Source organism: Zootoca vivipara, chromosome 14 (genome assembly GCF_963506605.1).
Source record: "Zootoca vivipara chromosome 14, rZooViv1.1, whole genome shotgun sequence".
Classification (NCBI taxonomy): domain Eukaryota; kingdom Metazoa; phylum Chordata; class Lepidosauria; order Squamata; family Lacertidae; genus Zootoca; species Zootoca vivipara.
In genome coordinates, this window is record NC_083289.1 from 11,858,052 (window position 1) to 11,870,784 (window position 12,733).

The 12,733-nt window shown below is 44.5% G+C and overlaps 1 protein-coding gene across 1 annotated transcript in view; it reads right to left on the reverse strand.

The window, feature by feature from the left end:
- Window positions 1-865: 865 nt before the first annotated feature.
- Window positions 866-12,733, reverse strand: part of SCG3 (secretogranin III) — a 32,154-nt gene continuing 20,286 nt past the window's right edge. The window contains exons 9-10 of the mRNA XM_060282745.1: window positions 9,531-9,686; window positions 866-5,857 (exon numbers count right to left, since the gene is read on the reverse strand). Of these exons, the coding sequence (XP_060138728.1) occupies window positions 5,739-5,857; window positions 9,531-9,686 (275 nt within the window). The 3' untranslated portion in view covers window positions 866-5,738. The remainder of the gene's footprint in view (window positions 5,858-9,530; window positions 9,687-12,733) is intronic.

Genomic DNA, 12,733 nt, shown 5'->3' on the forward strand with positions numbered 1-12,733 from the left:
GTATGCCTTCTGCAGGTTTTGTAAGTAAAAGAAAAGGTAAAGGACCCCTGTATGGTTAACTCCAGTCAAATGCAACTATGGGGTTGCAGCGCTCATCTTGCTTTCAGGCCGAGGGAGCTGGTGTTTGTCCACAGACAGCTTTCTGGGTCATGTGGCCAGCATGACTAAACCACTTCTGGTGCAACGGGACACCGTGATGGAAACCAGAGTGCACGGAAACACTGTTTACCTTCCTGCCGGAGTGGTACCTATTTATCTACTTGCCCTGGCATGCTTTTGAACTGCTAGGTTGGCAGGAGCTGGGACAAAGCAATGGGAGCTCACCCCATCACAGGGATTCGAACCACTGACCTGATCGGCAAGCCCAAGGGGCTCAGTGGTTTAGGCCACAGCGCCACCCGCGTTTTTTAAGTGGCAAGTGTGGTTTTGGGCAAACTTCTGAAATAAAAGATTCTGAAGTCTTCCTTGTCAGAATGGTGATTTTTGGGAGACAGACATATTGTAATGTAGACAATTGCATTCAGCTCATAGTAGGCCCATTTAAATTAATGGACCCAAGTTAGTTATGTCCATCATTTTAAACGGATATATTCTAAGCAGGAGTAGCATTGGCTACAAGTCACAGTTTCCACATTTTGTACAGATCCTTGGATATAGCGTTTCTGTTCTTAGTGGCACCTGATCCAACCGTGCTGAAATCATTCGGAATGTGTTTCAAATAGATTTTGTGTCACAAAACATGTGTCTCACAAAAAGTGTGTCTCAAATAGCAGAGGTTTCTCTGTACCCCCAATGCATGTTCATAGACTTCCATAATAATTTCCCCAGTACAGAATCATAGCCTTCAGAGAGACAATGCGCAAAAAAGAAGAAAATGAAAACCTGCGCCACTGTATCTTGTAGTAAAGCATTTAATAAAGTACAGTATCAGAAACAGGATTGTATTAGAAAAGTGTATTGTGAATGTAGAATACGTCTGTTACATTTGCCCGTCAGCATAGTTTTAAATAGTGAAGACACCTCAAAGTACTTAAGTTCTAAAAGATACTTTGAATGTTAAAAAAAAAAGGTGGTGCTGGGTGGGATTACAACTGGAGATGTGCAGGATACCTACTTCATTCCATGGAGGTGATAAGAGAAAATGCTAGCAAGCTATGGTCTGAAAATTGCTACTAAAATGCTGTGATAGCAAAAGCCTCCAATTGTCAGAGTACCATATTGGGCACTTGCAGTGCTAATGGTGATGACCAAAATGGCACACTGGCCGCCTTTTAGTGCAAGCCACAGCCCTTCAGCAGTGCAGGGTGATGGATGAGGCTGCCTCCTCTTTGCACTGTCATCTCACGCCATGAAAAGCCGCTGCATTTGATGCAGCCTGACTGAGCCCGTGCTTAGGAACGTGCACCGGACAAAAGCAGAGGGAAATGAACCTGCTGCTGTTGGTGCAATATTCCCTTGCCATTAAAAAAAGACACTGGGTTGTATCCAATGCAGTGCTAAGTGTAAGCCACTTAGTGGTCTCCTTGTTAACTGTGGTCAGTGGTAGAGTATTTGCCTTGCATGGAGAAGGTCCCAGGTTCAGCCCCAGGTGTCTCCAGGGAGGGCTGCTGCCAGTCAGAGTAGACAATACTGAACTGGGTGGTCTGACTCAGTACAAGGCAGCTTCCTGTGCTCCAGTGTGTGTCAGAGCAATGACATGGACCATTTCCTGCCAGCTCTTGCAAGTTGCTAGGTCAGGGATGGATCCATTCCACACAACTGGGCTGACAAATCTAGGAAACGCCATACATGGAGCCCCATTTTGTGTTTTCCACAAGTTGGGTGATTCTACTTTCTTCTCTTTCTCTATTCCTTAGTAGGAACCACAAAGAACTTTGCCCTTTTATCTCTCTGTCCCCGCTCCTCTGCGCACAACTTCTCTGCATCTTGACAGCTTCTGCTACAACCTTCACGTTAAGGACTTGCAGATCTGCTTCTCTAGCACAAGTCTTGCTAATTCTCCAACACACCTCTAATTCTCTTGTTGGAAAGAAAGCCTGGGGTCATCTTTACCTCCTTCATCACCTAAAATGCAAGCAAATTCTGCTTCTTGCTTCCAGCACCTCCAGGCTAGATCGGTTTCTTTCTATATGACTACAGTATAGTGAAACTGTTACCTGCATCTAGCATCCTGTGGTTAATGCCACCTCTTCCTACCACCTCCTTAAATCTTTCAAGTGATGCCCTATAGCTCTCTGCAATCGAGTTCATCATCCCACATCCTTCTCTTTAAAACCTGCTCTTATTTCTGCCCTATAGCCTGCCTCCCTCCGCTAAACTCAAAATTAGGCTCCTTTCTTTTCTGCCCATTATGCAAAAGCTTGTTTGTCATCACTCCTGCTCCTACTTACATCTATCTTTGGTCAAAATGGGGATTTCTTACACTTCCTGTATCTGAGCCACATTCCTCTCCCTCTTTGTCATGCTACTCCCTACTCCCTTTATGTATCTTCTCAAAATTAACTTTTTCAGCAACCTCAGCCACACTTTCATCTGACCATTGCCATCTAGATGTTCTTTTAGTGGGAAATTGCAGTCAGCCGTAACTATGTATGAGTGCTAGTTAATGCATGAAGGCGTTAAGATCAGAGAGGTCTATTCCTCAACTCAGACCACACCATCTCACCTCTTCCTCTTCTATTCTCTCACTCTCTTTGCACCATGTCATCAACCAGGAAGGACTTGCCTGAGCTTGCTCCAACCTCAGACTGCTTGCTTGAAACCACCTTTCTTTCTTTTGTACCCAGGAGTATTCTACTTGTGCTCTCCTTACGGTTGCATGGAACAACACATGAACCAGAACTTTTGATTTTGTAAGTAAAGTATTTTAACCTTACTTAACTGTGTGGTTTGTTCATTGCCAGAGGGATAGAGTGGCAATGTCAAGGACAGTAAGCAGACGAAATGGGATATGAAAACAACCTATATTCCCATGCTATACTGCTGCTTAACTCTGTGACTATTTTAAACTCTGTCGGGGAGTGTGCTAAGCCCCATGTTTTGAAGCCAGGAATCCAGCCAATTCTTTTGTTAATAACCCACGTGTGGGTCACACAGATCTAACCCTCCCTTTTCTGCATTCCTTTTTTCTTTCCAGATAAGTCCTCTTTGGAGCTCCACATGTGTGATATGCACAGTGTCTAGCACATAGAAACCACTACACAACTAAAGTAGTAGCCAGAATTCTACTCATAGCTGCAACAATCCCAGGAAGGCTTTAAAAGGTGTGGCAAGTTTCTCTTCTAAAATGGGGGAATATCTGCAGGTCCTAGTTCTGCGTATGATTTAGGGAGGCAGAGGTGGGGGAAAGGCAAGCTGTGTTTTTCCTACCGAGGAATGTTCAGACACTCCTAGATAAGTGAATGGTAACCCTAACCATGGACTGGGTGAATAAGTATTTTCTTTTGTCTGCCCTGATTCTCCAAACATTCAGCTTCGCTCAATGCCCCACAGGTTCTATTATTATAAAAGGAAAGAGGGAAAATGTCTCTATTCTGCTTTCTCCACACGATGTCTAATCTTATTTACTTCTAAGTTTGTTCTGGGTATAAGCTTTCGTGTGCATGCACACTTCTTCAGGTATCTGAAGATGTGTGCATGCACATGAAAGCTTATACTCAGAACAAACTTAGTGGGTCTCTAAGGTGCTACAGGACAATTTTTTAATTTATTTTGACTGTGTCAGACCAACACAGCTAATTACCTGAATCTTATTTACTTCAATCACGTCCTGCCTTATTCACATTTTTTCCCTGAACTTTAAAGCCCCAGATATTGTAACCTTTCCTCATAGCGGGGGGATGTTTATTTCTTTTCTCACTTATTTATTCTCTCTTTTAATACTAATCAACCCATTTCCCTTGCACAACTGGAAAGCCCACGTGTTGTTGTTGTTTTATTGCATTGTTGCTTCTCCTTCCAACTTTTTACAGTCATGATTATGGTAAATCAGTTGTTCCCCAAAGCTGTGTGCCACAACATACCACAGTAGAACCAACACAAGAAGTTAAATAGTGAAATCATCAAAGTCCCCCCTGGACTCCAAATTCCCATCTGCAAAAGAGGTTGCCTGCTGCAACTCTGCATGATATCCAACTCTGGTCTTAGCTCCCCCCCCTCCCCCAGCCAATCTCTGCTTCTGAAAGGGCAGATTATTCTGTCACAACAATTCAGGATATGTGATTGGATCATTCACCTATTCCCGAGGCAGTGGCAGCAGAATACCCTGTCCTCTGATGAAGCTGATCATTGTCTCTTTGCATGTGTCATTGGAGACAGGCATGCCTAGGGCAATTTGGAGGCACGTTCAAAATTCTTTTAAGCTTTTTTTTTTTTTAAAGACATGTTTCCCACACACTGCATAACTGTATCTGCTTAGGTGTAAGAGGGATATAGACCTGATAAAAGTATGCTTCATCTCTTAGCCATTTGAGAAACACTGGGTTGTGTTCAACTTGACCAGAGTTTCCCAAACATAGGTCTCCAGCTGTTTTTGGACTACAACTCCCATGATTCCAAGCTAGCAGGAGCAGTGGTCAGGGATGATGGGAACTGTAGTCCAAAAACAGCTGGAGACCCAAGTTTGGGAAACCCTGAACTAGACCCACAGAACTTAAGAAATAAAAGTTAGCCGTGCTTATTAACTTCAGTAGGTCTCCTTTTGAGTAGGACTAACACTGGATACAGCCCATTGTGCTAAATGGCCATTCAATCTCTAACAAGCTTGAGGGTATAACAGCAATTTCCTTCGATGCAAGCCAAAAGTTCAAAACTTTGCATGGTCTGACTGGCAGAGATGATGAGCAACCTATATCGATATTGAAACCTCTCATCCTAAGTACACTTCTAATTCTAGGCTCCTCAAATGCTTTGTCTGTCAATTTCTTCTCCTCCTCCTTATAAATTAACAGCTATTTACATGTGCCATTAGGCTACTCACATCAAGAATTCCATTCTTTATGCATGCAGAGAAATAACACTTATTAAAGAACTATGAAGGTGTGTTAATGACAACATTGCTGGTGTACCTGACCATTGCAATGCCGTGACAAAACAGTTCCTTCTCCCTGTAAGATCTACTTTAAAGGCTTGATGCAGTGTGTCAAACATGTAGCAGCTATTCAATGGCACACAGACAGGGACGCAATACAGAATGCACCAAACAGCGAGGAAATGGCGACATACGAATTCCAATGGGACCATCTTTGACACGAAAAAATAGGATCGACAAATGGGAACCCGAATGTGAGATTTCTTAATATTTAGTTGCATCATTCTCATCCTAATAATGCCCTTTGCAAATGCACAGAGTGGCATCTCTACAAAGCCAATGAATGGTGGAACAAGTTGGCGGATGCTGGGCGTGAGGGGGAAGAGATCTGCCTTCCCTAGAGGATGTCAAAAATTAGGCTAACGGCAACATGATGCCAGCATTTTACCCTGTTGACTAGAAAGTGGGCAGCAAAAAACCCCTGACTTAAGTGGAATGGTTGATGTGTAGGGAAAAATGAAGATGCAGTCATAGTGGGTTGTGGACCAAGGTTTTTCACCTGGAATAAATTCAGTACAATGCAGAGAGAATACTTTCTAATAATCTTGGGGTGAGAGGCGAGGGCAGGGAGAAAGGAGGTTGTACTAGGTGTGGGTGAAGCTCGACTAGAATTCCCTACAGCTTCAAGAGACGTCCGCTTTCCTGCTCTTTACAGGCTGCCATAGATACGTTTGATCACGTCTGCCTCTTCTTTATCCAGGATGCCCTTGTCTACGTAGGCGTCGGCTTGCTGGTCGATGAAGTCCCGCAGTTTAGAAAGATCGTAATCTGGAACACAAGAAAGGATTCATGCAGGGATCCTCCTCTGAGTCAGGTTCTCCCAGTAAACATAACGTTTTCATTGCCAAGGGAGGGTTTTAAAAAGTTTTTGCGAAGGTTTCCTAGCGCCTTTAGAAGTCCCCAGTTCTTCTTTTAGCACAGCACAGTGTGGCAGCGAAGCCAAGCTTCAACTGTTGTCCGAAACTGAGATGGTGGTTAAGCCTCTCCTCCTTAACCACACCCTGTAGCCTAATTTTGCCCGATGGTCGAGTGATAGAGACTTTAATCAGGATCCCAGGTTCAGATGACACACTAAGTCAAACCCGGACTTAGCGATTGTGATGTATTGTGCTGAAAGGGCTGGGGAGGAGGAGAGGCAGTGCCGGATTTACGTATAAGCTAAACCAGCTAAAGCTTCGGGCCCTACTCTCTTGGGGCCCCCCAAAAATTTTTAAAGGAAAATAAAGCTAGATGTACATTTCCAAAATATAAGATAAAAAAAACAAAATACAGCTGTACCTCCGCTTACGTATCCCTCTGGATACGTAAACTTTGGGATGCGAATGTGGCAAACTCGGAAGCATTTTTCTGGGTTTTGCTGCATGCGCAGAAGCACTCTATGTGCCGCGTGCATGCGCAGAAGCGCTAAACCACACCGCGCGCATGCACAGAAGTGGTCCTCCGGTTGCAAATTCGTTGGGATGCAGCTGGACCTCCGGAACGGATCCTGTTCGCAACCGGAGGTACCACTGCAAAACCTATCATATAGCAACAGTGTTTTATGTTGCGTAGGCTCCTATGATGTAAGTCATGGGCCTCACCTGCTAGCCTGCTCCCTAAAATATCACTGGTTTGTCATTTCTATAGATAGGGTGCCTACATTCTGCATGTGCAGATGGCTTTAGATACCTATTAGGTCCATCAATTACCATATAGCATATATTCAACACAAAAAAACAGCGACAATTTGTTGTTGGCAAAGGACAGCTGGACGTATAAAGGACCCCATTACCTTCAGTAGCTTAGGGCCTCATCAAACCTAAATCCGGCCCTGAGGAGAGGAGGTGCAAACTCCTCTCCAGAGCCCACCTGCACAGTCTCTGTAAGCCACAGTCTGGCTTACCATGACGTGTGAATGAAGCGTGCGGGATGTAACCCTACATTAATTTCCAAGGACTCTCCTTCAATTTGTATATTCAGATCAGCGTACTGTGAAAATATCTGCAAACATAAAAGATAATGACCCAGCCATCACATTTCACAGCACTCACTTTCCTGGGCCGTTCAGAGAAAACGGATAATTGCTCAGTTCATTTGTCTGAATTGAATATGCAAAGAGGCCTCCCTGTCACTTACGGTAGTTCACATTCATTGCAGCATTCGGCCCAACATTCCAGGTGACAGGGGCAAATATATGTGGAATAAGGTCTTTGCAAATTTGCAGATTACGGCTAATTTGGTAAATACGTTTCACGGCACTCTAATAATTAACAGACAAAGCCTATCGCTTATCTCCGTTAAGTTCGGTGGGAAAGCATCATAATGGGCGCATTAACAAAAAAGCAGCAATATCTTCCCATCTGCTGTCTCAATTAACACTGATGCCTAAGGAACACTGTTGTACCATTTCCCCAGGCGCGATCGCAGAGCTTTTCAGATTAATAATTCAAATACCACTGCCAAGTTTGTACTTGCCGTGCCATCTCATATCGCTCTCCGCTTTCCCCGTTCATTGAGTCTCCTTTCAGATTTTCTTTCGTTCACTCTATACGAATCTACACTAGCATCCCATATGAATATAACACACTTCATTCTCAGAATTGTGTGCTCAAGTCTTTAATTTCATTTTGTTCCAGTTTCGTTTAATGGAACGATTAACGTTTGTGCACCGGATCTGCGGTCAAATGTTTGCGGGGCACGGAGGCCTAAGGCTGCAGGCAGATGCAAAACAGCAAAAACAACACAGATCTAAATGCTGGCAGTCCAGTACCTTGAAAGGAGAGTTATTTAGGGTGCAATGTTACAGCAGTGGCTGGTTCCTATTGGGTCTGGTAGGGCAGAAGGGCGGGGAGACCAAATGGTAGGTGGAGCTGGAGTCAATGACAGGCAGAGCTGCTCCCCTGATTGGTTGTAAGCCAGAACTCAGGCAGGTGGGACCTGCTGAGCTTAGTGGGAAAACACCGCAATTGCCCTGATAAACCAGCCTCCAGTCCAATCTTATATACAAGTTCACCTGGAGTAAGCCTTATTGAACTCAAGGGAGTCTAGCTTAGAGTAGGCATGTCTAGGATGGCACTATCAGTGTATGAGATCATTTTATTTATTTATTAAAAAAATTAAACCATCTATCTAAAAGGTAAAGGTAAAGGGACCCCTGACCATTAGGTCCAGTCGTGACCGACTCTGGGGTTGCGCGCTCATCTCGCATTATTGGCCGAGGGAGCCGGCGTATAGCTTCCAGGTCATGTGGCCAGCATGACAAAGCCACTTCTGGCAAACCAGAGCAGCACATGGAAACGCCGTTTACCTTCCCGCTGTAGCGGTTCCTATTTATCTACTTGCATTTTGACGTGCTTTCGAACTGCTAGGTTGGCAGGAGCTGGGACCAAGCAATGGGAGCTCACCCCGTCACAGGGATTCGAACCGCCGACCTTCTGATCAGCAAGCCCTAGGCTCAGTGGTTTAACCACAGCGCCACCTGGGTCCCATAAACCATCTATCTACTCTTTTATAAAAAGTTTGTTATCTTGATTTCATGGTGTGTGTTTTTTTAATTATATGTAGGTAAACCATCTATCTACCTACATATAATTAAAAAACACACACCATGAAATCAAGATAACAAACTTTTTATAAAAGAATGGAAATGGTTTATGGAATATTTACAAACAAACTGTAAACAGATAAGGACAATGGCAGGATTATTGTAATAACCTGCAGTTTTATAAGAGTATATATTTAAAGTAGATGAATAAATGAGCAAATTAAGTTAATTTGGATATGCTGAAAATATTAAAAAATAAATTTATGGAACCACAGAAAGAGGGGGAAGGAAGTCAAGTTTTGAAATGTTAAAATGATTGTAAAATTATTGAAATGTATGAAACTGAAAATCTATTTATGCCAGCAAATCAGCCCATAGAGTTGGTGGCGTAGCGCGACGTGTGTACAGGGGCAGTTGCCGTGGGCGCCAAATTGTATGGGGCGCAAAATTTAGGTGCCTAGTGCTGCCTCAATACAGCTGCCTGCACACTTTCGTCACTGGGCTCTGTTGAAAAACGGCTTCTCCATGCGAACGGGGAAGTAATCTCTCCAGACAATGGAACACTTCCTGTTCTTATTTCTGCAGCTGCAATCTCCTGGGTGATGCAGATGCTGTTAGGGAGCTGAATGTGCATGCATACTCTGCCCCTTTCCCTCCCTATCACCCCCTCCCTCTTTGCGTGGCCCTGGGCACTGGCAACCCATGCTATGCAAGTCCTATGGTGGGATTAAATCCTATGATCAACTTTGTCCATTTAGCCATAATAAAGCAAGTAAATAAATTATAAGTGAATGAAAGCACACCGCTGGGCTGTAAAGTCCATTATTCCAGGGCTCAACAAACAAACAACAAACAAACAAACAAACATAATTGAAGGAGGGGCTCCTCCCCATCACAAAATAGTTTCTCCCACCCTACCTTCTTTCTTTCCTTGCTTGTTGTGCTTCTTCAACCATTCTATGTTCTTTCTGATGGCTTCCAAATATGCCTCTGCTTTCCCTTCAAGAGCAAGAGAAAAGAGAAATCGAACCATATATGACCAAGTCCAAAAATTCAGGGTAGGTATAGGCAATTAGAGATGGGGGTGGGAATAATTTTGGTTCTTGTTTAAAGCGGAATCTACCAAACCCGCTTTCCAAAGCAATCTGAGATCCAAAAAACAACTATCCTATGAAATTCACACTTATATCAAATTCATAAAGTTTAGGATGCATTTCTCCAACCAAAAGAAATGTTCACAAAAAGGCCTATTTTAGGGGGAAGTTGTGCATAAAAATGAACTAATATTATTAACAACACATTTATTACCCACCCTTCACCATACGTTCCTACGGCAGGTTACTACAATCTAAAACACAATGTTAAAAATAATTTTTAAGGACTATAACTTAAAAAAAACATATTTTGTACAATAAAATGAAATAAAAAGGGTGGGTCCTGAAAAATAACATACAAAAATGCATCAGATTTGGAGAAATTGCTTCCAAAATTTGTACGTGAATCAGAACTGCATTCAAAAACATGTTTAATTATGAAAATGCTGGAGAATTTTCACGAGGATTTTAAAAGAAGCAAATTACTGTAGAAATGTGGAGTACTGAGTTTACAATGTGAATTATTAATTTAATTTATCCTCCCCCAAATCATGATCTCAAGCTTAAAGGTCTAAAGAGCCGTAATAGTAAAACAAAACAAAACAAAACAATACCCACTTGAAGATGAACTCATTCCAAGTTCTATACCCCTAAAATGAACTAATTCACATTCCTATTGCTCAGCAAGAATAGGAACTACTTTCAGGGATAGTTCAGAGATTATTGAACTAATTTGATGAATTTATTAAACCAAACCAGTGCGTTCCAAACACTGTTCTTAAGCTTGAAGCGTGGGCTGGGGAGCAACACTGAGATGGGTCTCAGTGCCACAGTCCACCCAGGGCCTCCTCATTTGCCCATCCTGCCCCTGGCTGTACCATGGCCTTTTGGCTGGACCAATGCCATCACTAAGAGCATAAGAACACAAGAAAAGCCCTACCGGGGCAGACCAAAGACCCGTCTACTCCAGCATTCTGCTCACATGGCCAACCGGATGTCTTATGAAAAGCCCCAAAGCAGGACTTCAATGCAACCATGTGCTTCAACTCGTGATCCCCAGCAACTGGCATTCAAAGGGATACTCCCTCTAGCAGTGGAGGCAGAGAGAACATAGCTCTTGTGAATGGGGTAACTGTGCCCCTGAAGGACCAGGTGCGCAGCCTGGGAGTCATTTTGGACTCACAGCTGTCCATGGAGGCGCAGGTCAATTCTGTGTCCAGGGCAGCTCTTTATCAGCTCCATCTGGTGCTCAGGCTGAGACCCTACCTGCCCGTGGACTGTCTTGCCAGAGTGGTGCATGCTCTAGTTATCTCTCGCTTGGACTACTGCAATGCGCTCTATGTGGGGCTACCTTTGAAGGTGACCCGGAAACTATAATTAATCCAGAATGTGGCAGCTAGACTGGTGACTGGGAGCGGCCGCCGAGTCCACATAATCTTGAAAGATCTACATTGGCTCCCAGTACGTTTCCAAGCACAATTCAAAGTGTTGGTGCTGACCTTTAAATCCCTAAATGGCCTTGGTCCAGTATACCTGAAGGAGCATCTCCACCCCCATTGTTCTACCCAGACACTGAGGTCCAGCGCCAAGGGCCTTCTGGTGGTTCCCTCTCTGCAAGAAGTGAGGTTACAGGGAACCAGGCAGAGGGCCTTCTCGGTGGTGGCACCCACCCTGTGGAACACCCTCCCATCAGATGTCAAGGAAATAAGCAACTATCTGACTTTTAGAAGACATCTGAAGGAAGCCCTGTTTAGGGAAGTTGTTAATGTTTGATGTTTTATTCTGTTTTAATATTCTGTTGGGAGCTGCTCAGAGTGGCTGGGGAAACCCAGCCCTAAGGACAGGGTATAAATAAACTATTCTCATTCTCATTCTTGTTCAGTTGCTGGGAATTGTAACTCTGTGAGAAGTAATCTTCAGTGCCTGAGGGAAAGAAGGTGGGTCAGATGCTTGGCAGCTGCCTGAAGTTGCCCAGTGGTGCCATGGGCCTGGCAGAGAGAGTGTTCCTGGAGCCCAGAGCCCATTGGCTCCAGTCCTTGGCCAGGCTCTGACCTCACAACCAGCTGTGGAATCCTGGGGAATGTTTTGTTTCCTAGGAGGCCAGGTGAGTTGCTTGAAAGTATCTCTGGCTAAGCTGAAAGCCCAGTCAGTTGGAGCAGTTAGCAGCCATTCAGATCACTTCTTCTGTTCTTGTCTTGAAAGCTGTTCAGATGGATTAACTGACTTTCTGGACATCTTCGGTTTTCTACCCCCCATGGAACAATGTGCCGCTGGTTGCGCAGAAGGTAAAGTCATGGGAAAGAGGGGAGACGTCCTGAAGATTCATGCCCCCACCACATGCCGTTTTTAAAGATGCTCCTTGGTTATTTGACCTTTCTAAATCCCATGCTGGGTGCTACGCGAGCCAACGATTTTCCCAGGGAGTTTTCTGATCAATTCTCCGAGTTTCCTTTTTTGCCACCATCCAAATTGCAGCAGAATTACCACCCCCACCCCAAATATTCAGGAGAATGCTCCCCCCCCACCAGTCTCACCACCCACAAATAGGATGGCTCCCGGTACATTTATGAGCACAAGTGTTGATGCTGACTGTTAAAGCCCTAAACGGCCTTGGCCAAGTATACCTGAAGGAGCATCTCCACCCCCATCGTTCAGCCCAGACACTGAGGTCCAGCTCCGAGGGCCTTCTGGCAGTTTCCTCACTGCAAGAAGTGAGGTTACAGGGAACCAGGCAGAGGGCCTTCTCGGTGGTGGCGCCCACCCTGTGGAATGCCCTCCCATCAGACGTCAAGAAAATGAACAACTATCTGACTTTTAAAAGACATCTGAAGGCAGCCCTGTATTGGGAGGTTTTTAATGTTTGATGTTATATTGTGTTGGGAGCCGCCCAGAGTGGCTGGTGCAGCCCAGTCAGATGGGCAGCATCTAATCCAAGGGCAGGCAAACTAAGGTCCGGGGGCCGGATCCAGCACAATCGCCTTCTCAATCCAGCCCGTGGACGGTCCGGGGATCAACGTGCTTTTACAT